This window comes from Lolium perenne, chromosome 3 (assembly GCF_019359855.2).
Source record: "Lolium perenne isolate Kyuss_39 chromosome 3, Kyuss_2.0, whole genome shotgun sequence".
Lineage (NCBI taxonomy): Eukaryota > Viridiplantae > Streptophyta > Magnoliopsida > Poales > Poaceae > Lolium > Lolium perenne.
The window spans coordinates 173,017,088-173,041,676 of NC_067246.2; the positions used below are offsets into that span (position 1 = coordinate 173,017,088).

General features: G+C 44.5%; 3 protein-coding genes and 2 long non-coding RNA genes across 8 annotated transcripts; 3 read left to right on the plus strand and 2 right to left on the minus strand.

Moving 5' to 3' along the window:
- Positions 1-2,424: 2,424 nt before the first annotated feature.
- Positions 2,425-8,354, plus strand: LOC127318351 (uncharacterized). The gene is made up of 10 exons (XM_071828242.1): positions 2,425-2,695; positions 3,198-3,401; positions 3,505-3,609; positions 4,557-4,679; positions 5,196-5,348; positions 5,756-6,270; positions 6,362-6,436; positions 6,510-6,623; positions 6,840-6,966; positions 7,682-8,354. Exons 2-10 carry the CDS (start codon positions 3,203-3,205, stop codon positions 8,224-8,226), a joined length of 1,956 nt encoding a protein of 651 aa, XP_071684343.1. The 5' UTR covers positions 2,425-2,695; positions 3,198-3,202; the 3' UTR covers positions 8,227-8,354.
- A 2,624-nt stretch (positions 8,355-10,978) lies between these two features.
- LOC127318350 (uncharacterized) lies at positions 10,979-14,797 on the plus strand. Its single transcript, XR_007861787.2, has 5 exons — positions 10,979-11,318; positions 11,407-11,503; positions 12,628-12,703; positions 12,857-12,972; positions 14,485-14,797. It is a non-coding gene; the product is annotated as an uncharacterized lncRNA (long non-coding RNA).
- A 1,256-nt stretch (positions 14,798-16,053) lies between these two features.
- On the plus strand, positions 16,054-18,458 carry LOC127318378 (uncharacterized). Of its 4 annotated transcripts, XR_007861801.2 has the most exons (4): positions 16,463-17,488; positions 17,551-17,572; positions 17,941-18,017; positions 18,113-18,458. XR_007861801.2 is itself a non-coding variant. In XM_051348860.2 (3 exons), the coding sequence occupies exons 1-3, from the start codon at positions 17,279-17,281 to the stop codon at positions 18,138-18,140; spliced, it is 315 nt and encodes a 104-aa protein (XP_051204820.1). In that variant the 5' UTR covers positions 16,466-17,278; the 3' UTR covers positions 18,141-18,458. The 4 variants fall into 4 exon arrangements, 1 of the variants encoding a protein (XP_051204820.1); XR_007861802.1 differs by lacking the exons at positions 16,463-17,488; positions 17,551-17,572 and adding an exon at positions 16,054-16,447; XM_051348860.2 differs by lacking the exon at positions 17,551-17,572 and having other exon boundaries at positions 16,466-17,488.
- A 298-nt stretch (positions 18,459-18,756) lies between these two features.
- LOC127318368 (uncharacterized) lies at positions 18,757-20,334 on the minus strand. Its single transcript, XR_007861792.2, has 3 exons — positions 19,899-20,334; positions 19,320-19,807; positions 18,757-19,044 (listed from the first exon to the last, which is right to left on the minus strand). It is a non-coding gene; the product is annotated as an uncharacterized lncRNA (long non-coding RNA).
- Positions 20,335-21,566: 1,232 nt separating this feature from the next.
- Positions 21,567-23,787, minus strand: LOC127318349 (protein NRT1/ PTR FAMILY 6.2). The gene is made up of 2 exons (XM_051348826.1): positions 23,634-23,787; positions 21,567-23,451 (listed from the first exon to the last, which is right to left on the minus strand). The coding sequence occupies exons 1-2, from the start codon at positions 23,634-23,636 to the stop codon at positions 21,709-21,711; spliced, it is 1,746 nt and encodes a 581-aa protein (XP_051204786.1). The 5' UTR covers positions 23,637-23,787; the 3' UTR covers positions 21,567-21,708.
- Positions 23,788-24,589: the final 802 nt, after the last annotated feature.

The window sequence follows — 24,589 nt, forward strand, 5'->3', positions numbered from 1 at the left end:
GCCTCATCTTGTAGGCTTTGGAACTCTACAAGGGTGAGTCTCGATCATCTCCTCGTTACTACCGTCTTCTAGATTGCATCTTGGCTTGGATTGCGTTCTCGCGGTAGGAAATTTTTTGTTTTCTATGCAACGAATCCCTACACTTGCGGCCATGCAGGACGAGTTCGACGCCCTACAGCGGAACCAGACATGGACGCTTGTTCCCCGACCCCCTCACGCCAACATCATCACCGTGAAGTGGGTCTTCAAGCACAAGTTCCATCCGGACGGTACTCTCGACCGTCACAAGGCGTGGTGGGTGGTTCGTGGCTTTCGCCAGCGTGCCGGCGTCGACTTCACTGACACCTTCGCCCCGGTTGTCAAGCCCGGGACGATCTGCACCGTCCTTCAGCTCGCGGTCTCCCGTGCGTGGCCCGTGCACCAGATGGACGTCTCCAACACCTCTCTTCACGGCCATCTCGAGGAGCAGGTCTTCTGCCAGCAGCCCACGGGTTTCCTCGATAGCGCCCACCCCGACCATGTGTGTCTGCTCTCGCGCTCGTTATACGGGCTCAAGCAGGCCCCACGCGCCTGGTACCAGCGCATCGCAGCGTTTCTTCACCAACTCGGCTTCCGCTCCACCCGCTCTGATGCCTCGCTGTTTGTGTACAACAATGGTGCCACCACCGCGTACCTGCTGCTCTACGTCGATGACATCATCTTGACGGCCAGCTCCACGGACCTCCTGCGACAAATCACCGAGCGTCTTCGCGCTGAGTTTGCCCTCAAGGACTTGGGGCCCCTGCACTACTTCCTCGGCATCGAGGTCGTACGTCGCACCGACGGCTTCTTACTTCATCAGCACAAGTATGCACACGAGCTCCTGGACCGCGCCAGTATGCTTAATTGCAAACCCGCGGCCACGCCTGTCGACACGAAGTCCAAGCTCTCCGCCACGGATGGTTCGTTGGCCATGGATACGTCATTTTATCGCTCCATCGTCGGTGCCCTGCAGTACCTCACCTTGACCCGCCCCGAGCTGCAGTATGCTGTCCAGCAGGTGTGCCTTCACATGCATGCTCCGCGGGATCCTCATTGGGCTGCGGTCAAGAGGATCCTCCGCTACATTCGTGGCACCACGGACTCCGGCCTCTCCCTCCACGCCTCCACCGTAACTGACATCGTCGCCTACTCGGACGCTGATTGGGCAGGCTGCCCCGACACGCGTCGCTCCACGTCTGGCTACTGCGTCTACTTCGGACCTTCGCTCATCTCCTGGTCGTCTAAACGACAACCCACGGTCTCTCGCTCCAGCGTCGAAGCGGAGTACCGGGCTGTTGCTTACGCGGTTGCCGAGGTCTCTTGGCTGCGGCAACTCCTCGTTGAGCTTTCATGTCCTGTTGCGAAAGCCACCGTGGTCTATTGCGACAACGTCTCCGCCGTCTACCTCTCCGCCAACCCGGTCCACCATCGCCGCACCAAGCATATTGAGCTGGACATCCACTTTGTTCGGGAACAGGTGGCCCTCGGACACATTCGAGTACTTCATGTGCCCACCTCCCAACAATTTGCGGATATCATGACCAAGGGTCTCCCTACGGCATCATTTGAGGAGTTCCGGTCCAGTCTATGCGTTCGACCAGGCGACACTTCGACTGCGGGGGGGGGGGGTGGGTGTTGAGATACATATCCTTGTATATCCGGATGTGTATCTTCTGTAGTTATGTATAGCGATACATATCTTTGTATTGATTATTGGGCCCGCCTCCTTCCTTGTATAGTTGAGGACGTGGCCTATATATGTAACGCCATATGCACCCAATCAATAGATTGTGAGTTGCATCCATTTTTACAAATATCGTTGAGTATGGGTGAAATGGCACGACAATACGTTGTATTAGAGCCGTTGGGTGGAAGATGGATGTCCAATGAATGAGCGACTTGCCCACGAAACATAATGTTAGATAAACGTAATATTATGTTTGTTAGACGAGATGAACGCAACGTTGAGTTAACTGAAACCTTAGACACTTGTCTCCTTCTATGTCAACATTTTTAGATAGATTTGCCAAAAAAGAAAGCAAAACTTTAGATAGGAGGTTTAGGTTCTTCATCGAACTGAATGCTTGAGATGAACATCTTTAGATAGATTTGCCACAGATAAACCAAAATTTTAGATAGATCCTTCATCGAGCGGAATGCTTGATAATAAGTAATTCCAACCAACCGTTCAAAAAAATAACCAAGAAAATACAGTAAAAGGTTTAGGTCCTTCTCAGCTGGGCCCAAAGAACCGTGCCGACGGAGTGAGAGAGGGCTCACCGCTGGAGGGAGCCTGCGACACAGGAAGCCGGCCTCTCGGTCGTTTAAGGTCAAATGGTAAAGAAAAAAAAATTCCCGTGCAGTGGCGTAGAAAGAAAGCTCACTCGGGCAACTAAAAAAAACTTTGGCTTGATTTGTAAGCTACTTGGGGGTTTCTGGAAGCGGAGGTCTTCCTCGTATAAAACCGCGCTGGTACCGGGGCCTTCTTCCTTCACCGAGGCGGCGGAGAACCAACCCTGCTCAACCCTCCTCGCCACCGCCCCTCCGATTCGACGCCCGTCTCTGGTAAGCCAGCCCTCTCCCCCTTCCCCTTCTCCACACCAATGCCGGAGATTCTACTTCCCCGCCGTTCGATTCGCTCGTAGATCAACCCGACGCGCGCCCGTTTCGACTGGTACATTGCTTGCTCGCTTGCTACTTCCGCCGGGGATTCTCGTGCTTAATTTGGTCTGATTCCATCTTAATCCGGTTTAGGGTTCTCTCGATGTTTAGGTTTTTATTACTAGAACCGCCGGCTCAAGGGTTCCCGTTGCCGTGGCGCCGTTTTCTGTACAGATTATCGTTGAATCAACAAACGAGTCGCAAATACACTTGGTCGTTGCATTGTTTCCCATTTATCTGCGACGATTCCGGAGTTCTTAGTACCTATTTTCGCTGCTTTCATGGTTGAATAAGGGAATAGATTGAATAGGCCTAATTAGTTTCTGATTTCTGTATGTACTACAAGGGTAAAATGCACCGATCCGAGATCCAACTACTCAAAGTCGGTTATCCTACTACCAGGATACGCCCATGGTGTAGCAATTAATGTCTTGTGTAACTAATGCAGTTTCATCTTGTATGAGAGATTATTAACTTTTCACTCGCATGATTCGATTTAATCTTGCTTTCTGCAGCTAGGATGGGTTCTTCTTCATCTTGGTCCACCCCAGCCTTCGGATCATCTTGCTCTACCACAGCCTTCGGATCATCTTACTCTACACCCGCCTTCGGATCATCTTGCCCAACCCCAGCCTTCGGACCACCTTTCACTACCCCAGCCTTCGGATTGATGTCACCCAACCCGGCCTTTGGGTTGTCTCCATCGGGGCCCTTTGATTGTAAGTTGTGTGGTTTACTTTATGGTTTTCATTTTGTTCATGTTCCTAGTTTCAGAGTTCAGTTTCACAATGATGGGCTCTTGTTCATCTTGGTCTACCCCAGCCTTCGGATCATCATGGTCTACCCAAGCCGTTGGGCAACATCCCAACATCTTCAGAACACCCATGCCCCATCAGCACGCACCTTTTCCGCCCACACCATTTGGCGGTAAGCAGCCTTTTTTCCAACTGATTCTCTAGTTTCTGCTTTTCCTTTTTGTATGTGCATGTGTTGTTTTCTCTGACTCTTTGATAATTTCAACTTACATTAACAGTACAGTTTGTGGGGACAGGTTGAAAGATTTTTGATGTAACTGAAAAACACCACTTTCTCGACTTCATAACTCAATATATATTTGTTAGCGAGATGTTCTGCGCAAGTAGATTGTGAACGTATTACAACTTCAGTAAGATTAGCTAGGATGCATATAACTACTGACAACTACGGCAGCATTGGCGATTTAAGAAGATTTTGTTAATAATTTAGCTTGAGTTTCTTTTCACTTGTCATTGATATATATAAAAGGTAGTTATGCATTTGGCATTAACTCTTGATTTCCTCTAGTTTGAAATGGGTGTATACTGAAGCAAAATCAATCCAGTATGACTGGAATAAGTTCAGTAAAACCAACCTGCTGATACAAGGATCTTACATTAATTCTTGCAAGATCTGTGTTTGGATGGAGATGGTCAGTATGATAAATAGCTATACTAGGCTTCAAGTATTTGCTGTGGTGCTGAGAGCATGCCGTTTTTTGTTCAGGCTCTCCAATATGTTATTTTTTATCATTACATTCTGCATGACACATTCACATGAGCTATAGGAGTGAACTATATAATATAATTTGCAAAACTACCTATATCTTGATCATGTAGTCAATTAATATATTTTTCATAATTCAAACTGTTTGTTGGTGCATGCAGTGTTAGTATTCATTTGTGCAAATACTAGGGTGTTTTTTTCAGTTATTTGGTTTTTTTTCTAGGTTACTTGCACTCTTTCCAGCTTGGTTGATATAATTCCAAATATAATCCTTATTTCTACAGTTTCATGACACGTATATGTTTACTCACCACAGCTTATTTGACTTTCTGAATTGATATTGCTTTGTACAGCTACAATAGGCCAACACTCTTCATCTGTTCCTGGGTTTACGATGTCATCCACTCCGCCCTTTGGGGTGCCATCTATGCCTTCTCCATTTGTGTCCTTGCCTTCTCCATTTGGGTCCTTTGATCGTAAGTTGTCTGGTTGCTTTCTGGGTTTCATTTAGTTCATGTTCCTAGTTTAACAAATATGGCTATCTCTTATATTTTCAGCTGCTATATTTGAAGGTTCAACTTAGTTTAATATTTAAATTTGGAGAGGCATCGTCAATGTACTTTTGAATACCATTTTTGTCTTACCATTTTTTGTATGTATATTGACTAATAGCATCATGATGCAGTAATTCCAAACTGGTCTTCACCATGATCTAATTTGTCCATTTATTATTGTAAGTAGTGCATTTAATGCATTAAAAATACATCTCCAATGGTGATTAGTAGAACTAGTTAGCTTATTGCGAAAATGAGACAAAGAAACTGGGGAAAGCCTCAGGTCAAATCAGTCCTGACCTTTTTCACAAACTATTGCTGGCTCATGGCTTGAGTGACACCATTTGATGCACAATAATTTATTTTCATTCGGTTGACGTATTATGAAATTTCATCATTTTATTTTATTGTTTCGTTTTCCACATCTTAATTTTGTAGGAGTGTCTGAAAAAGGCAGCAGGGTTTCTGCTTATTCCAAGACTGCTGATGGTGAGACTCCTTTCTATTTCCAATCTATTTCAGCAATGCCTGTATACAACAGCAAATCTCATGAGGAGCTTCGACATGAAGATTATCAGAGAGGAGACAAAGGTAAGATACTGATTTATTCCCAAAACTTTAGACATGATATGTTGAATCTGGATTATGTCTAAAGAAAGAAAGGTATTTGGAGATCAGGGTTTTATGATAAAAATGCATCAAGCTACGCTAATCAGATAATAATATTTTGCATATATAGTTATTCAGCATTTTATAATGTCAAGGTTAGCTTATGTTTCTTCAAACTGGCATATACACTGTTAACTCTTTGAATTTCAGTTTGAAGCATCATTTTAACTTCTTTGCTAAGTTCATTTGTTGAATCTTGGCCAGAGAACATGTATGGACCCTTTGTTATAACTGGCGGTTAACAATTGTTGATTCTTGTATTTTTGCATTGTCCATTTATTTTATTGGTTTATGGTTCTTACCACTAACCTAGTTTTGCATGCTCTTAGGGAATCCCAGCCTGCCGAAAAGCATGGTTCCTTCGGCTAATCATCCATGGCAGCCCCAGCCCCCAGTGCAGCTTTTGGAAGATCTAAGTGAAGCTCATGTGAAGCCATCTGTGGTACCACAATCCACAACACAAGGTTTCAGTTGTAACACCAACAACCCATTTTGGTTGCGCTCTGCAGGATCCCAGCCACCAGTGTTCTCATTTCCTCCTTCAAGCTCCGCTCCTGCAGGCCCACCATTATTTTCGGTTCCTTTGTCTAATCATCCATGGCAGCCCCAGCCCCCAGTGCAGCCCTTGAAATATCCAAGTGAAGCTCATGTGAAGCCATCTGTGGGACCACAATCCACAACACAAGGTTTCGGTTGTAACACCAACAACCCATTTTGGTTGCGCTCTGTAGGACCCCAGCCACCAGTGTTCTCATTTCCTCCTTCAAGCTCCGCTCCTGCAACTTCTAGGGAAAACATATTCAGTAACACAGCGTCATATAGAGCTCCTGATACATCGTTTACCGTAAGTATTCCTCAGAGATCATTAGTTCGTGAGGCACTTCATAGGAGTGTACATACATGTGGTTCTTATTGGTTGTTTTTGTTGGAAGCAGCAAGGAGGAAGTTTACTCAGCTCTTCAGTCTCCCATTCAGCACCAGCTCCGTCACCAAATGGTCAATGCACTTCTGTAGGTATCATTGAATGGCTGTATTTTTCCTGGCTTTATGGTTTTATATCTGATTTTTTTATCGTGATTCCAGATAAATATTGATCATTCCAAGAAAGCTGTAGAGTTGCTACTACCAATTGACATTACTACTGTCAGGATTAGATTTTATCCGAGGAATGATGATACTGGAAGTCTTGCTTCACAGGTATGGAAATAAATCTCCAAAGCCTAGATTTTTATTGCACAGTAAAATGATACCGTGGAGCCCCCTTCAGATACGTGTCAAGCAATCTGCTCACACTTTTGGGCTCACCAGTAACAATTAGATAAAATGCTCTTCATTTTTTTATCTCCAAACAAAATGTGTACGTTCATTCTGATTATCCTATAATAAAAAAATGACTTGTCCTTTTGCATATAGGTTCATAATGTTCGAGCTTCACCAACACCTGTTTCTTTCTCTATCTATCCTGGAGAGAACCAAGACCTGACTATCCGATCAGTGGAGCAGCCTGCGAGTCAAACTGGGAAAACATCCAGTTCAACAGGTAGATTTTGTCGAAATGATCACTCGTATTGTTTGAATTTCTTAGCTTCTGGTACAAGCTTTCTTTTATAGACTTCTAGGCTGATGCTACAGTTTATCTTTTTCTTGTTTGAGACTTCTGGTACTACTATATTTTGTAGCAAGCTAATTCTCGTTATATGGCTCGAATTTTCTTGAGACTTCTGATATCCTGATAAGTACAAAACAGTTTTTGTCATAGACATACCTATGCGATGTTGTTTTTAGTCTTTACTATTTCCCATTGCATCAGGAACTTAAGTAGATGCACATTCAGCCAATGTGAACAATGTTTTCTTTTCCAGATTAACTATGCTGCTTTTTTTAAAAAAGGAAGCTTTATTTATCCATGATACTAGTGGTTATTTGTAGGACGCGTCGCTGTCATGTTCTGTTTGGCTCTTGTTATCCTATGGGAATATTTGTTGAAATAAATTTTGCTGCTTTATGCTAATAGTTTATTAGGCAGTTATTCACTAGAAACAGTTACAATGAACATTCCTAGCATTTTATTCAAATAAGCTTTTACTTCACGCTAATAATAATTTTATTAAGCAATTTTTCACTAGCAATTTTACAATGAAGAATCCTAGGAGTAAACCCAAGTTCTCCGTTAGCACTTCTGGAGAACAAATGCCAAAACATTGATCTCAAAATTAAAGGTGCTTGATTGTGTGTGTTTTTCTATAATTTTTCAGGACCTGCCGGGGAACAGAAAGGGAATATCAGTGATGTTCCCCTGACTGATAGATCTCCATTTGGTGCCCCTGGCTGCGAAGTGATCAGTGAGAGTGTGCTACCTCGGCTCTACAAGGCCGACTACTACACCTTGCCATCAATCGCGGAGCTTGCTGCACGAGAATGTCAGGAGCCAGGTAGTTGCTCACATGTGAAGGACTTCACAGTCGGCAGACATGGCTATGGCAGCGTGAAGTTTGAAGGCGAAACTGATGTGAGGATGCTAGACATCACATCCATCGTGGAGTTCAAGGACCGTGAGATTAATGCCTACATGGATGAGAGCAAGAGACCTCCTGTTGGGCAGGAGCTCAACAAGCCTGCAGAGATCACTCTTCTGAATGTGAAATGCGTCGATCAGAAGACTGGGTTGCAGTTAATGGAAGGGCCAGCAGTCGATGCATATAAGGAGGTTCTGGCGCAATGGACCAAGAGTCACGATGCTGAATTCATATCGTTTGATCCCGTGAAGGGGGAGTGGAAGTTTAGTGTTAAGAAACTCTAATCTGTTTCTGTTCTTGTAAACATTTGGTTCATGTATCTTGCAGCGAGTTCCAGTATCTTGGTTTATGGGCATGCCTGCTGAAATAATCTTAGGGATTGGAGTTATATCAAATAACTGTGGTTTGCTTTTGTGTCTGGGGTATATTTGATTCTTGGGGTGGGTGGTGGTGGCTGAACCCTACGCTGGATAGGTTTCCTCGTTGATACAAACTCTAAGAACTGCCGAAATATAAATGTGGACAACACCTATGGATAACTATGGATGAAATTATGAAGTGTTGACTATGTCCTGATGAATTATTATTGGGGTGGCTCAAAATCCTAAATCTCCACTTAACGCTTTCTCTTGGATCCTCGTGCACCAGCCTCCATTGTCTATGTTAGGTCTTTCAACATTTTATCTAGGGCTGTTTGTTGCTCTGGCAGCGGGACGGGTGGGGACCTTGGACTAGTAAGGTCCCTAGACACCGTAGTGTGGGACACTAATAAAGTATGCCCATTTCCTCGTCCACTCCGTTGGCGGTGATTTTGCTGGTGGGGTTGAGGAGGGTTGGGAATCATCTGCTTATTGCTCCCATGGAGTGGTGGATCTCGTCTAGTCTACTTGTGTTACAAGTTTGGTGTCAGCGGATAAATTCAAGGGTTCAATGGCCAAGACTTCGGCTCCGAGACGTTGGTCCTTTGGGGCAAATTGCACGAAGACTTCCCGACTATCATCAACGGGGGTCGCTAGGCGGTTCAAGAACCTCGATGTTATTTTTATTATATTTATGGAGCTTTGTGTAACACCCCAACTTTTGAAACCTTGATTAATTGTCCTTAATGCAAAAATCAGGGGGAACAAAAACTTTTTGTTAAGACTAATTAGATGAATTGCCTTGATCTGTCTGTTAATATGAATTGCTTTGATATGTTGGTAGATGTATTGTCTTGTTTTGCTTGTTGAGTTTTGTCTTGAGCTATTTCAAAGAACAACACCTCTAGTGGTAAAACAAACAACTCACCTAATAAAACACATGTGTGTCCTAGGAAAAGTTGTTTTCCTTTTTACTACATCAAACTCTTCCCCTGATGGCAACCTGAGTGTGCCTTCTTGATTTTTCTCCTTGTGGTACAACCTAGCTCAATCATCCCAAATTCAAAACTTGGGATCATCTTCCCCTAGCTACATCCCTCTCTTATACCCACTCATCCTTGTTGGTTTTGAGGCCATGTCGACCATCTGTGTTGACAGGCTTAAAATGTCCAGACTTTGGCAATTGATCTCTAAGCACCCACAACTGTTATTGTTGACTTCAATGCATGGATCTCATCTATGCAACATCCTCTTCAACCTCCACATCTTGCATGTCTCAATCTATCCTTGCAACTCCTATATTCAACTTGATCTCATACCTTATCCAGTGTTTCTGCACTAGATCACTTTCTTTATTTTTACCTCTTGTTTTTATTCAAGTTTAATCTTCACAAAACCAAGAGTGGGAATGATGGATACATTTAGTAGCTACCACCTACCCTTGAGAACACTCCTCCCTACATTATTTTTTCCTCCTCAAAAACCCTATTGTTTTCCTTCTCTAGTTTTGATCACAAAACTACTTCTAGTTTTATTAAATCCTTTCAAGATATTTCTTCAAGGAAAACAAAGAACTGAAATGGGTTTTGTTTTTCACCCCATTTCTACCAAGTACTGATTTCTAAAACATTACTTTCTATTTTGCTTTCTTTTTAACAAAAGGCTTGTTTATGGTATTATACCACTTCTTGTTTCTTCTTGCTTATTTTACATTGAGAAAAACTCTACTTACTTGAGAAAGTAAGTAGAATATTTTGAACCCCTATGTTCCAACTAGTTTTATCTCAACACTTTCAAAATTCATTCCACTTGAGTTCATTACCAATTGTCCCTAGACAATTGAGGTGATTCAAATACTTTTCAAATGAATTCTATTTCAAATGGCAATTTTTGCACATCTTATGCACATCTCTGATCCACCACATTGTATCCCCTCCATCCTCCAATTCTGGATCAAATGGATGATCATTTGATACTTTCAAACCACTCCCAATTGACCTCTCATTTGTAGAGCAACTTATATTCATCATACCCATCTCAATCATCTATTCTTTTCCATCATCACCTTGACCTCATGAATTGGTGATTTCTGCCACCATATTCATCCTTGTGAGTACATGGTTACTTCACTCACCATCTCTCTTAACCCTGCTCTATCATTAACTAAACCACCATCACCATCCCATCTATCTAGACATGCTCATGCATTGTTGCATGTGGTGAATCCCAATCCTTTAAAAATTGAATTCAAATAAAAACTTCTAATCATCTGCTATACCTTTGGGTCTATATTTCAGCTTATGTTTGCCACAACCAAAGTGGTAACAATTATCCTATAGTACATACCACCTCACACTTCTTTTTATCTACATGTATCTACTCTATTCTTATCATCATCAAAGTTACTCATTGACATTATCTCCTCAACATCATGCCTATATCTATTCACATGGATGTTGTGCCTCTCCCTCACATTGTTCACTTGTGTTTGGCAAGAATGGAGCCGGCCAAATTGTGTATGCATGGCAATTTCGGCCAGCCATGCCTCTCCATTTTTCTTCCTCTACAAGACTTGCCTCCGAACTAACCCAATCATTTAATGGGCAGCCACCTTCCTTGGCCAATCAAAAAAAGAGGCAGCCACCCCTCTCCCTCTATAAAAACTCCTTGGCCGGCCACCACCTCCACCTTTGGTTTCATTTTTCACTCCCCACTCACTCCTCCACCTTATCTACACCCTCATAACTCTCTCCTACCACACCCCCACGAAAATGCTTCTCCTCCTAGCTCCATGGCCGGCCATGGCCATGGAAAGCCACCAAGATGAAGCTCCCCTCCTCCCTCAAGCTCCCCCTCCCCATGAGAGCTTCCCTCTCACTCTCTTCTCCCCTAATCTTTGATGAATCCAGCTCTCTTTCTCCTTTCTCCTCTCACTAGATTGGATCTTGATGCAGGTGCATGTTGGTCCAAGCATGGAGAAGGTTGAGCTATCCTCAGATCTGAAGTTCTTGAGCAAAGTTCGTCCAAAACCTTGCAGTAATTTCTGTATCTTGCTGTTTCAGATTCTGGTACGAACTTGTAAAATCCGCCAAATCTTGTGTGCAGATCCAAATCGAGTGATTCAAAGTTCCACGGATAGGTATTGAAAAGATCTACAACTTGGCGTTGGTCTCATCCTCAAATTCGTTACGGATTTTGCATGGTAAATAAAGTTCTGCAAACATGCAGAATCACTGTTTGTTAGATTTCTTCCGTTTTACAAAACCTTTTTGAGCAAACTCAACTGTGGGTGAAAGCCCTCTTCAGTACCTTAATTTTGGCGTTGGTTTCACTTCAAATGATATCCTGAAACTGAAATGGTTCACAGATCAAGATCTGGTCAGATCTGACTTTGTCGAATTAAATCAGGAGCTTGGAAACGAATTTTTAAGTGAAACAAATTGGCTAAGAACCACCTATTCAATACCTTTCAGATGCAGCTGACCTCATATTTTTATGATTTATGTACGATTTGTGGTGAATTAAACTTCTTTTGTGTGTTCTGCAGACATGGCTGTTAGCTTTTAATTCATCAAAAATCCAATTTTGAACCTAACTGCGTGATTCAAATTCTGTAGGATTACTGAATGTTTTCTTAATCATCTCAAACAAGTTTCAAACCTTTATCTGTTCTGCAACTCCATAGTTCAAGCAAATGGCGAAAACATGCAGTAAACTTGTCAATCCATTTGTGAGAGTTTCAGAAACAATTTGAACCCAAATCCAATTGTGTATGCTTCTCTGTTTAATTACCTTTCCAATGCCTGTGGCCTCATATTTTTAGGATTTTTCTACGATTTATGGCTTACATATCTTGTTTTCTGTACAGTCAGATTCAAAGAAATTCCTAAAATTGTAGGTTTGATATTTTTGGGTGATTCCAATTGGGTTAGTCTTGTATTAGTACTGGCTATATAGGAAAAATATTATTAGTCTCTGTTCATACATATTTGTTGCTGTTAGTAATGTTTATGTGTGACATGCATTGTTGAAGCAAAACTTTTCGGTTTATTTAAAACCCTGACCAACTCTTTTTAGTAGAGATGGGCAACCTTTGTTTTATGCTTGCAAAACAACACCTCTGCAACCTAACTTTAGCTCTTTTATTTTGCTTAAGTTTTCAAATGATGTGGTATATGGTTTGCTTCCTATTTTTGTATAATGTTAAGTGAGCAAATTAAATTAGGAAAACTGATTTCTACTTTTCCAAAAATGTTTGAAAATGTTTTGTGAATGTATTTGATGTCAAACTAATGCTCTTGTCCTCTTTATGATGTTATCTACCAGGGGATGTTTGGTTTATACCATGGTGATAACCGAGAGAGGCAATTACTAAGTTGTGATACTCTCATACCTTTACTAGGTAGATAAAATGGGTTCTCTTTAAGTTGTTTGTGGTATCTATAAGTTCTTTGTATGGTAGCTATTTATTGAATGGTTAAATTATGGTTGTTGTATGTTTGTTTTGTTGGTGCAATGTGATTGATTGTGTTCCTTTTATATTTTCCGGCGTTAGATGCGAACAATTTCGGAGAAGAAGAAGAAGTGGAATCGGACGAGGATTTTATTTATGTTGTTGGAAGTCTTATTTGATGTAGTTGGAGAAGTCCAGGGACAAACAAGCCAACCAAGGCAAGCCATCTTTTGATCTCTTGCTATTTATCCTTCTTGTTGTGCTCATTGCTCCATTATATACTTGGTTCCTTGTATCATGTGTGATTTTTGGTCCTCTACTCTATGCATACTTATTCCCAAAGTATGATGAACCCCTTGTTGATGCTTTGCATACTTGCTCCCAAGTATGTGAACCCCCTTGTTGATGTTATGCATGCTTACCCTAAGCATGTATGCCCCCTTGACCATATCCATGTTGTCATCTTCTTAGTGGTATGATGATTAACATCATGACCCCTGTTTGAATCATCTTAATTATGTTGTCCCTATACATGCTTATCCTAAGTATGTATGATCCTATTAACACCTCAATTATCATCCCCTTAGTGGTATGATGGCTAGCATCATGTCATTGTGACTCTTAGTTCCTTCATAAAACTATAGGTTGGGAACCCCCTTGGAAAAATACCTTGATGAAAAGAATTTTTGAAAACCTTGGGTGAGTTGGACTTACCCAAGCGTGTGTTTATGAAAGGAAAGGATCTTGGCAAAGATGGTTGAAAAGAAAATCTTGTTTTCGAAAACTTTGGCGCCTAAGTATTCACCCGTGACAATTAACCCGCGCAACCACATTACCCTGGGGTGGGACGGGGCTTAGCTCGTAGTTTGTTCTTCTTAACATGGGACACCGCACAACTATATAAGGGTAAGGTTACCCCTGAATCCGGATTGTCGTTGGTGGAGACAATAGTATAACGGGAGGCCTTCGGGGCTGACCCGTCCGGAAGACACTATGGGTCTCCTGGCTTGGCGGTGGAGCCACGCTCAAAGTGAGGTGAGCTGCCACGGTGCCGGGGAGGTACATACTCCATAGGGTAGGATCCCGTGCTAAGATGAATAGGCGAAAGGCTATGTCCGAGTTTTTGTCATGGCATAGTTGATATGCAGGGATGATGCCCACATGATAAACTCGCGGATCTTGTGGGGAAAGTGTGCAAACTCTGCAGAGTCAAATCTATTCGAATAGCCGTGTCCGCGGTCATGGACGGTTGAAATGGCTGTTGCTTAGCCTGATGAGTTTTGTTTGAGAAAGTGTTTACCAAAGGAAAAAAGAACTTGTTTTCGGAGTACCGGAAGGGTACTAGTATGGTTTGGTTGACCATATGGAGATGGTCGGAAAGGAAATAAACTGGGTTACTCCCTTCCTAGTGTTTTATGTTGTAGAACTCTTCTGAAGTATCTTTTTCAATAATGATATAGAGATGTCATAGGATCTTCTTAGTGTCCCCTTCAACTGTGATGATGGGATGCTACATCCACAAGAGAAACTATTTCCCTTTCTCATGCTATATCCACTAGAAAAACTACTTCTCTTCTACATGCTATTTACACAAGAGAAATTAGCTCTTCCCTCTTGTCATCTAGATTAGCACTTGTTATCTTGCACTCTTGCAAAATACCCTCTTGATGGTTTGCGAGTACAATTCTAAATGTACTCACGGCTTTGTCCCTGGCTATTTACTTGGCCAGACTTGGAGGAATTCGACAAATGAAGAAGGATTGGCGACGTCTATGCGAGCTAGGAACGTCTTCCCAGTCAGTTGCCTGTAGGGTTATGGCAGATGACTTGGGTACTGCGCTGCTGATGTGATTCCGCTACTCTGATGATTAAGTTAGGCCCTTCGAGGCTATTATGTAAAGATTGGTCATGTGACCTTGTTGTAATTTTCCTATTCCGTTTTGTAATGGATGATGTAACTATGATATCAGTTCGATTATGTGTTCACGACGCACTGATCATGGGATCGTGAACTGTATACATAACGGGAATTTCGGACAGCTAGTCCGGGGTCCCCACACTTTGTACTTCTTGTGAACTTTTACAATAGATCCGGATCTTTCTTGGAAAAAAATGCAATGCAAACACATCAAATTTAAGCAACAATCATATTCTCATGAATATTATAAAACGATAATTGAGTTGACGTGCACCAGCTAATGGTTTCTCTTTATACTTCTCAAACCTAAGCATGTGCTGCTGTAGAAAGAGTGTGTGTAATAGTAGTAGGAATGTCCGTTTAAAATGTGAGGAATTCTGTTTGTTTTCACATGAACCGCCTATTGCTTAGTTGATGGGTGGTCCCATCTTCAGCACCCGAATGTCGGTATGTACCCAAGTGGAGACGTGGAGTAGGCGGACAAGGATGGTTTTTTTTCCTGGCATGAAAAAAAAAATGATGGCGTAGTCAATAGATGGAGCCTCCTGCACCTTAGGCTATTTCCTCCTCTGGCGTCGGAATTTGTTCATTGTTGAACTTTTTTTTTTCATTGTTGTGGGTTTTGTGCATCTTTATCCTGCAGTTACCTGGTTTATACACAGGCCCGGGCGGCCGCATGTGCGGACTGTGCGAGGACCCCAGAATTTGGGGGGCCCTAGATTTCTATACAGGCCTATATACGCGTATAGAAGAAAAAAGTAAGAAGGAAACTTACCGGGAGGGCCTATACACCGACCTGATCGGTGGGTGCAAAGACACCGCACACCGCCTACGATCCTGGGTGGCTCAGTGGGCCGCGGCCCATCGCATCAGGTGAGTTTTTTTTCTTTCTTTTTTCTTCCTTCTTTTCTGTTTTTATTTTCTGTTTATATTTTCGTTTTTTAAATCTAAAAATTTGAAAAGAATTTTTCGAGAAAAAATATTTCACAAAATTTGAACATTTTTTCAACTGAATAGTTTTAAACTTGAACCGTTAAATTTTAAACAGTTTTTAAATCTGAACAATTTTGAAATTTGAATATTTTTTAGATCAAACAATTTTAAAAAATTGAATGTTTTTTGAATATGAACAAATTTAAAATTTGAATGATTTTCCGATTTGAACATTTTTCAAATTTGAACGATTTCCATATTTGAACATTTTTTAAATTTGAACAAATTTTAGATTTGAACTTTTTGAATTATAACAAAAATAAAATAAATAGAAAAGAAACAAAAACAAAAACAAAAAAAGAAACAGAAAAGAAAAAATAAAAAATAGAAATAGAAAAAGGAAAAAGGAAAAAAAACAGAAAACAAAAATAAACGTGAAATGGACCGATCAGACCGGCCCATACCGTGCGCGGGGGTGTGCGCCGCGCGGTAACCGACCACGGTGTATAGGAATTGCCAACTTACCTGGGTCTTGCAGCCTTGGAACGCTAGCAGCTAGCTGGACGAGCAGTCACGTACGCGGAGACTCTTCGTGGATCATGCGATTCAGCGATGACTTGTGAATCGAGCGAGGAAGTAGCAAAGAGCTAACCATCGAACCGTCCTAGCCTCGAGGATCGTGGAACGACGCACCGAAGTGGACTTGTCTGTTCGACCTCACCTGGTCCGAATCCCGCGACGAGAGGAGCGGAATCTCCTTGACCCCCGCGACGCCGCGACGGACAACTCGATCGAGCCGCGACCAGGGCCTGGCGACGCATCCATCCGACGACTAGACTGAGGTAATTCGAATTTTCCAATCTTCTGCGTTTCTGTTTCTGTGATGATCGCTGATCAGCAATGTTTGTGGCACGCGGCTGATCTTTTAATTTGTTATTTTAATTTTTGTATGAAGTTTCTTAGTTTATAGTCTTGTTGATCAAGCATTTTTTTCTCACTCACGAATAGACTTAAATAATATAAGGGCCACCAGTAAATCTTTGTTTTCTTATTTACCTATGATATGTTGCAGTCACTAGATAATGATAACTTGAAATCTTACTGTGAAATCTTTTGTCCGCCCTTACAAAAAATAAAAAATGTAACATTGATGTGAATGATCTATCTATGAGCTCTTTTATGGTGATTGGCACGGAACCTAGGTTCCGTCTAATCTATTTTAGGTTCCGTCTAATCTAATTTTTCATGACTGTTGATTAAAACAGAAATATTTTTTATGTAATTTCTATGATACTTCGACAATCCAAAACATATATCAGAGTGATCGAAAGTAATCGATGGCCATCGGTTCATCAAAGTGGACGCTGGTAAAGTAGGCCGTGGACCATCCTTCTCTCCCTCTCCTGGTGGCTTTCTTCCTCCATGAGCGGCGGTGCCGCCGTCCTTGTCTCCAGGGGATTCTTGTCGCTGCCACCCCCTCACCCATCCCAGTCACCTGACGAGCGCCGCTGCCCAAGTCACCACCGCCCCCACAGTCACGGCCGCCCCTCCTCATCAGGGAGATCCTGGCCAAGCTCGCCGGACGGCCACGCCTCCCAGGTCGTCGTTCCACGACCTCCGCAAGGTCCTCTCAATTTTCGTTCCCCGCGCGTCCACCGTCCTCGTTTTACCCCATGAGTTGCTCCCCAACGCCCTCTTCCCCGTCCGCGCTGCTCCGCCGCCGCCGGGAACGTTCGCGCGTCTCCCAGCTCATCTGCGCTACTCCACCGCCGCCGGGGACGTCCGTATGCCCAGCTCGTCTGCGGTGCTCCGCCGCCGCCGGGGACGTCCGCGCGTATTCCAGCTCCAAGGCCGCTGTCGTCCACGCTAGTGACGCCTTCTCGGTACGACTTGATTTGCATACTCTCTCGTGCAGACTGAACTGAGAACCATTTCCTATTTGCAGGCTTTGAGGCGCCAAACTTGAGGTAATTCTATTCCGTTCCAGAATTTTGTCAACTGTGTACCAAACTACCAATAGATTCACACAGGCGTATAGTAGCTTTCGTTACCATCACTCCGAAATGCGCTGGGCTCGTTAGCTATATGCTGACAAATTAGATTGATAGGGGAAATACACATGTTCTCTCACTCTTTCTGTGAAGTGTATTTACTTAATGTTAGTGCTAACTGCTAACCTTCATTCATGAACGACCACTGCTGCTAATACCTATTATTTGCATAGACCCAGTAAACTAAACTTTTCCCATGTAGCTGTCAGCGTTTATCATAGTAAGGAGCGCTCTAAAGTATAAAGCTAGATTGTAACAACAGTTTCTTGTTTTGGACTTTGCAGTATGTAATTGGCAGATCAGATGAGGACTTGAAAACACCCTTTGGCATTGAAATTCTGGACAAACTAACTCAGACTTGGTATTGTACTTCACCATTTATTTTTTGTTTGGGTTCTGCATGTAACTTCTGAACTTCTTTGAAGATAGTCATTCTGACAATTGTTCTCATGCCAGGGTTGTGCCAACAGTAGTTGGGGCTTAGCCTCCATCCAAGTTGCACGAAGCAATTCTTGTAAAGGATGAGAAGATATTGGTTGTTGAGAACTGGACAAAATCCTACAGAAAAAAGATTGAGGAACCGGCTGTCTTGCATTTTGCTTGCACTGAAACTGGAGTAGCAATTTCTGCTCACCCATTTGTCTTTCCCTTTCCCGCTAGTTGAATGTATCATTTTGTTGTGTGAATGTTGTGGAGCAGCAAATATTCTCATCAACATTCTATGAGGAAACATCGCAATGTAACTGAGATTCCGTATTGTATTTTATTTCATTGTTTGGAAATGGGAAAGCTGCATTGCATCTGTCTTTCCGTTTCCTGCTAGAATGTATGCCCTCCGCTCCTGAATATAACACGTTTTGAGAGTTCACTCTGTTGTGTGATAAGTACTGTGGAGTAGCAAATAGTATTGTCTAAATTCAGTGATGAAACAAAGCAATGGAATTGAGATTCCGCATTGCATTTCATTGTTCGAGAAACTGGGAAAGATACATTGCATTGCATCAACAAATTATAAATGATAAGAGAATAAATTTAGCAAGATAGATAAAAAAAAGGCGTTAAATCGTTCAATCCTTTTGATAACTAGGCATCGGAAGATCACGAGGTACTGATGTTGTCACCATTCATCGGAACAAATTCCAAAATTTGTTATCATCTACGCTCATCCGGCGAATTTAGCCTTTTCCCTACCTCTAATAGTGTATTTATAGTACATAGCCCCCTTTGATCTATATAACTATACAACTTTCTCAGATAATGATGGAAGTTTAGTCAACTATCAATCTTTGTCTGTAACTATTGGAGTTTAATGCCCACATCTTTCGCAGTACCAGTAGAACTTCTCGCTCATTCTTCGCTTTGGCTTCTAGCAGAAGTGACTCATAGTACTGCATTAGCACCAAAACCAAAGTCAGATTCACATCACTTAGTTACCCTCTCAAGTACTATATATCAATGTTATGGTGTGTAGAAGCTTTATAAATATACAGGATCTGCAATTGTGCGTATCTGGTACAAGTGGTTATATTGGAAGTAAAGTAGTTTTACCTCTGCCTTGAACTTTTACCTACCCATATAATCCAAGCAAATAACAAGCGAAAAATCTGCATACCTTTCAATTGCAAAAGCAACAGGCAGTAAGAACATGGCAGCTATTACCCACCTGACTCGCCCGTACTTGCTGCCGCCTCGCGTCAACACTACTCGACTCTGATGTGCATGTCACCATCTACACCTCGCTGTTGTCAAGCGCCATTGATCCAGCACATGCGAGTCGCGACGATTGCGCACTCTTCGCCACCAGCAAATAGCCAACAGCGCCTCATCCCTCGGAAACAGGGTACTAAACAAGAAAAGTTGCCCTCATTTGCATATCTAAATTAAAGCCAGCAAACGTTAACTGAGAGTTTGAGAAAAAGAACATGATCATCTAGACATGTATTGCATTAATTTTTTGTACAAAGTGATGGGCCTAGAACTTTCCTGCTAGGGAATTCAATAGATGTTCTTTAGCCAGCAAACACTAACGTACCAACATCCGGTGATTCTTCTGCCAATGCAATAGATGTTCCTGCTGTGTTCACCTGGGAACAACAGGGTTAGTAGTGACTTATCACCATCTGCTGTTGATTGGTATTATTTCCCGCTGCACTGTCAAATTCGATAAAATTTTAAAACTGCTACTATCTAGAGGCTTGAATAGGCTTGATATCCATAAAACATAGCATCAAAGAATACATACCTTGCAAGCTTTCATCATTGGTTGCAGAAAGGATGTTCTGAAAAATAGAGCTTCAGCAAGACGGGACAAACTTACAAGGAGCTGTAACTTACATGATATTAATGTCCACCGCCGCCACTGCTCCTCCCCTCGCCGGCCATATCCAACGCCGCAGCCGCTGCTCCTCCCCTCGCTGGTCTCGACAAACGCCGCAGCCGCCGCTCCTCCCCTCGTTGGCTTCGACCAACGCCGCCGCTCCTCCCCTCGCCGGGTGCCTCCGCTGTCCCCTCCACCCCGCGTTGCCCTCCGTCGCGGAGATCGACGGGAGAGACCACTGTGGACGCCGCCTCAGACGCTTCAGTTCGTCGCCGTCCCCTCCCCTCCGTCGCCGGGACTGGTCCGTCATCTTCCCCTCCTCTATGTCGCCTTCCTCTTCCCTCCAACGCGGCCCCCTCCTCTCTGTCCCCTTCCACTCCCCTCCGACGTGCCCCCTCCCCTTCGTCGCGCGGCTCGTCGGGAGGCCCGTGCCCTCTCCTCCGTCGCTGGGGCAGACCACATCCAGCGAGAGTGAGAGATGAGAGACGGAGAGGATGAGAGAGTGGGAGATTTGGCCGGTGAGTTAGTATTAAATTTTTGGCGAGAACAGTACGAGCTTATATGATCAATTTTTTGTTGCTTTAAGATTTATGTAGTATCATCATCTGATTTGACCGCTTAAAAGGACGTTTGTATTTTATAATATTCTCAAATAATATTTGAGATTCCGGTCCCACCGAATTTGGTTCCGGTCCCGTAATTTTGGTTCCGTCAGTTTGGTTCCGTCTAATTATCACCGTTAGATCGGGGCAAATGGACGGTTATTAAAAATGCCAATCACTCTAAAACTTGTATCTATATATATGTTGAGCTGAAGTTTCTTCAAGAATTTATTCCAAAAGAAATTATAGAGCTTGTTGAAGTTATGAATTATTTGAAGTGGCATGATTGTTTTTCCAATGAAAGTATTGCATATTGAACTATGTTGATCATTCTTGTGACTGCTGCATCAGAATAGGTATGGTTCTTGATATATATCCAGTTTTTGCGTAATATATTAATACATGCATATTATATTTGTTAAATAGTTAAAATTTACTTGTAAGATAGGGCCTCATTTAAGAATTTCGCACAGGATCCCAAATTTTACCGGCTCGGCCTGTTTATACTCTTATGTTAATAAAGTACAGATTTTATCGGGAAAAGACAAAGATAAGAATCAGGCTGCCAATATGATGAGTGAGGCCGTCAAATTTCTAAATGAGTTGCACTTTGGTAAAATCAAATGGACTAGCATCAATGCAGGTTGTGTGGCGCAGGTTCCGGACTGAGATAAACGGCTGGGTGTTTGCTTGTGTCGTGTGCTAAAGAAAGAACAGCTGATGCAGCACCTGCACGTAGAATCGTAGTCGTAGAGGCTTTGGAGTTCCTGTTCCAGGAAATACTGAATCCGCAATTAGCTTGGATTTGAAGAAGAGGAAGATCAGATATTTCGATGATCACATGATGCGATGCGGCAACCAGTTTTTGGCTTTGCCGAGATCTGAACTAATGTTGTAAAGGGAGTTCAGGGCCGGACCCTTTTGAGGTTTGAGCTAAAAAAAAAAACTCTGTTGCTTCTGTGTTCACAGTACATCAACAGTGGCGAAGGTCTATTTAATTTCTTCTTATTTTCAGTGATAAACCGGAGTGAGCAAGCTGGAATTACATGGAGTATAAGCTACAGTACACCCGCACGACCACACGCGTTGTGCATGCACGTCAAGTTTAGAACGGTAACCCATGACTGAATGAGCTAGCATTTCTCGTCGGCGGCCGTGCCAGGTTGCTCCGCCTTGCTGACGACGGCCGGCGCGGCCCACATGGCGCAGACGAGGTAGGCGGCCAGGTTGACGGCTCCGAGCACGGCGAGCAGCCAGTAGAAGTAGTCGAGGCGGCTGTGGTTGATGGTGTCGCCGAGCCACGTGGTGGCGCCTCCGACGAATGAGACGAGCGCGCTGCTGAGGAAGAAGCCGAGGGAGAGCGTGGTGAGGAAGAGGCCGGTGCTCATGGTCTTCATGCTCTTGGGCGACCGCGTGATGAAGAAGTCCAGTTGCCCCGTGTAGATGAACGCCTCGCCCGCGCCCACTAGCAGGAACTGCGGGGTCAGCAGGAAGACGCTGATCGGCAGCACGTCCCCGTTCGTGGCCGTGGCCGCCACGGCGAGGCGCTTCTTCTCGCAGAAGGCCGCAGCGGCCATGCCGACGATGGACAGGACGAGGCCGATGCCGATCTTCTCCAGGTTGGTGAACCCCGGCCGACCAGTGAGGTTCCGGCAGAGCGGGATGAATACGCGATCGTAGACGACGAGGGTCAGCATGATGGCGCCCACGAAGAAGACGGTGAGCGACGCGGCCGGGATCTCGAAGCCGCCCATGCGCCGGTCCATGGTGGTTGCCTGCTCCACGGAGAAGGTGATCATCTGCGCGTAGATGGTCCAGAACAGGATCGTCGTCGCCCACACCGGCATCAGCCTCGCCACCATCTTCACCTCCTCCACGCGCGACACCGAGCACAGCTTCCACGGGTTCGGCACCGGTCGCCCGTGCGGCCCCACCTCGTTGTCCTCCTCGCCGGCCATCACGGCCGCGCTGTCTAAGCACGGGAACTGGGCGGTGTGGGGGATCCTCGCGTCCTCGGGGCGGTCCTCGTAGAGCGCGGCAGCGGTAAGCGGCCGCTTGAGGCCGCGCTTTCGGGTGGCGGCGACTAGGACCTGGAGGATGTGCACGACTGGGCTCCCGGAGCTCCGTTTGTAGCGGTACCTCCTGGTGCCAGAGAGGAAGACTGCTATGGCCACGAGCATGGTGCCGGAGCAGATTCCGTAGGCCCAGCTCCGGCCGATGTGGTCCTGGATGTAGACGAGGACAGTGACGGCGAGTAACGTGCCGACGCTGATGATGAAGAAGAAGCGGTTGAAGAAGTATCCCATGGCGGTGCGCTCGCGGTCGTCGCGCTCGTCGAACTGGTCGGTGCCGAAGCCGGAGACGCTGGACTTGAGCCCGCCGGTGCCCAGCGCGATAAGGTACAGACAGACGTACAGCACGCCCATCTGGAGCCCCGTCGCCTCCTCACACGGCGCGGCCGAGCCGGCGACGCATGGCGGAGGGCGCAGCTGGGGCAGCGTCGTCGACACCGCGAGGAGGCCCGTGCCGAGCGCTTGCACGAGCGCGAAGATGGCGATGGTGAGGTAGCGACCGAGGAAGGCGTCGGCGAGGAAGCCGCCGAGGAAGCAGAGGAGGAAGGAGGTGCCCATGAAGTCGGTAACGACGTTGGCGGACTGGGCGCTGGGCAGGTGCATCGTGTTCGTCAGGTACGTCACCAGGTTCACCGCAATGCCCATCGTGGCCAGACGCTCGCACAGCTCGATCCCGACCACGGACGCCGCCCCCAACCAGCTGCCGGTGCTGGACCTGTCCGCCGGACAGCCCCGGTAGTCCACCGCGTCATGCACCAGGTTGCCATCTCCGCTCCACGGCCTCTCGATCTCCATTTTCCCTCCCTGCACCACACGTAAAAACACACAACATATCAACAACAATTTGGATTGCATGCATGCAAGTCTAGCTTCGTGTGTACTAGTATCGACCGCCATTATATTGATGAGCTAGCTAGGGCACCAAGGGCACTACATGATTCTTGGACAACTAGTACAATTTAACAACGAAGCCACGACTCACGAACCATTTATGCTAGTTAGCTAGCTTGTGGTCGATCGGACGAAGGATGGCAAGATCGATCGATCCTTGCAACGAGAATACAATGGTGGAAGAAGAAGAAGACTGGTGGTTTCTTGCTTTGCTGGATCGACGACCTCGGGATCTGCCGTTTTATAGGCGGGAGGGCGTGCACATACTACACGATCAACAAGAGTGATGGAGGTGGAGAGGGACGTGCACTCGATGTGGCTAGCTAGTCTTTCTTTCCACCTCCTCTGGGCTCTGGTCATCTGGTGTGGGAAAGCTAATGGTGGTCACACACAATAATGTATATCTAAGCATTATTATATTCAGATGTTAGATGGTCACGAGAGGAGAACTGCTGATCCCTGAGACGTGGAAACTAAGGAAAGTGAACTCAGATGAGAAGAGGGAGTTCAGCTCACAGGGAATGTTCTAGGAGCTTCAACAGCATCCTCCATGGCCATGGGGCCCTTTCTTTCCCACTAGCGATCACAATAATGCAGATAAGATTAGCTAGCAAGTGAGCAGAGTCAAACAGGGGAGTTGCAAAGGCACCTGAGCGTGATGATCAGGGGGTAGAAATTAAGCAATGATCACGGTGTTGATCTGTTCACTTTTTTTTCAGATGCACCATCTGTGCGAAAATTGGCTGTTATATATTGTCCTGAGTTATCGGTCAACTTAATTTTCAAGGTACCAAATCCTTCGGTTCACAACATTTGTGTAGCTTATAAATAATAACTTAGGATTATTGTATTGGACATTTCCCTCACACTACCGAGAAATAACATTGTTGTCGTGTTCAGCGCTCTTTGCGGTGTGTAAAATTGCGCATAACTCTGCAAAAGACAAGCTTTGCCGAGTTCAGCAACAGAAACATACGGCAATGTTAGCGGACATGACACAAGAGGAGGAAAGCACACGACAAGAAAAATGGACACGGTAATGGTCGCAAAG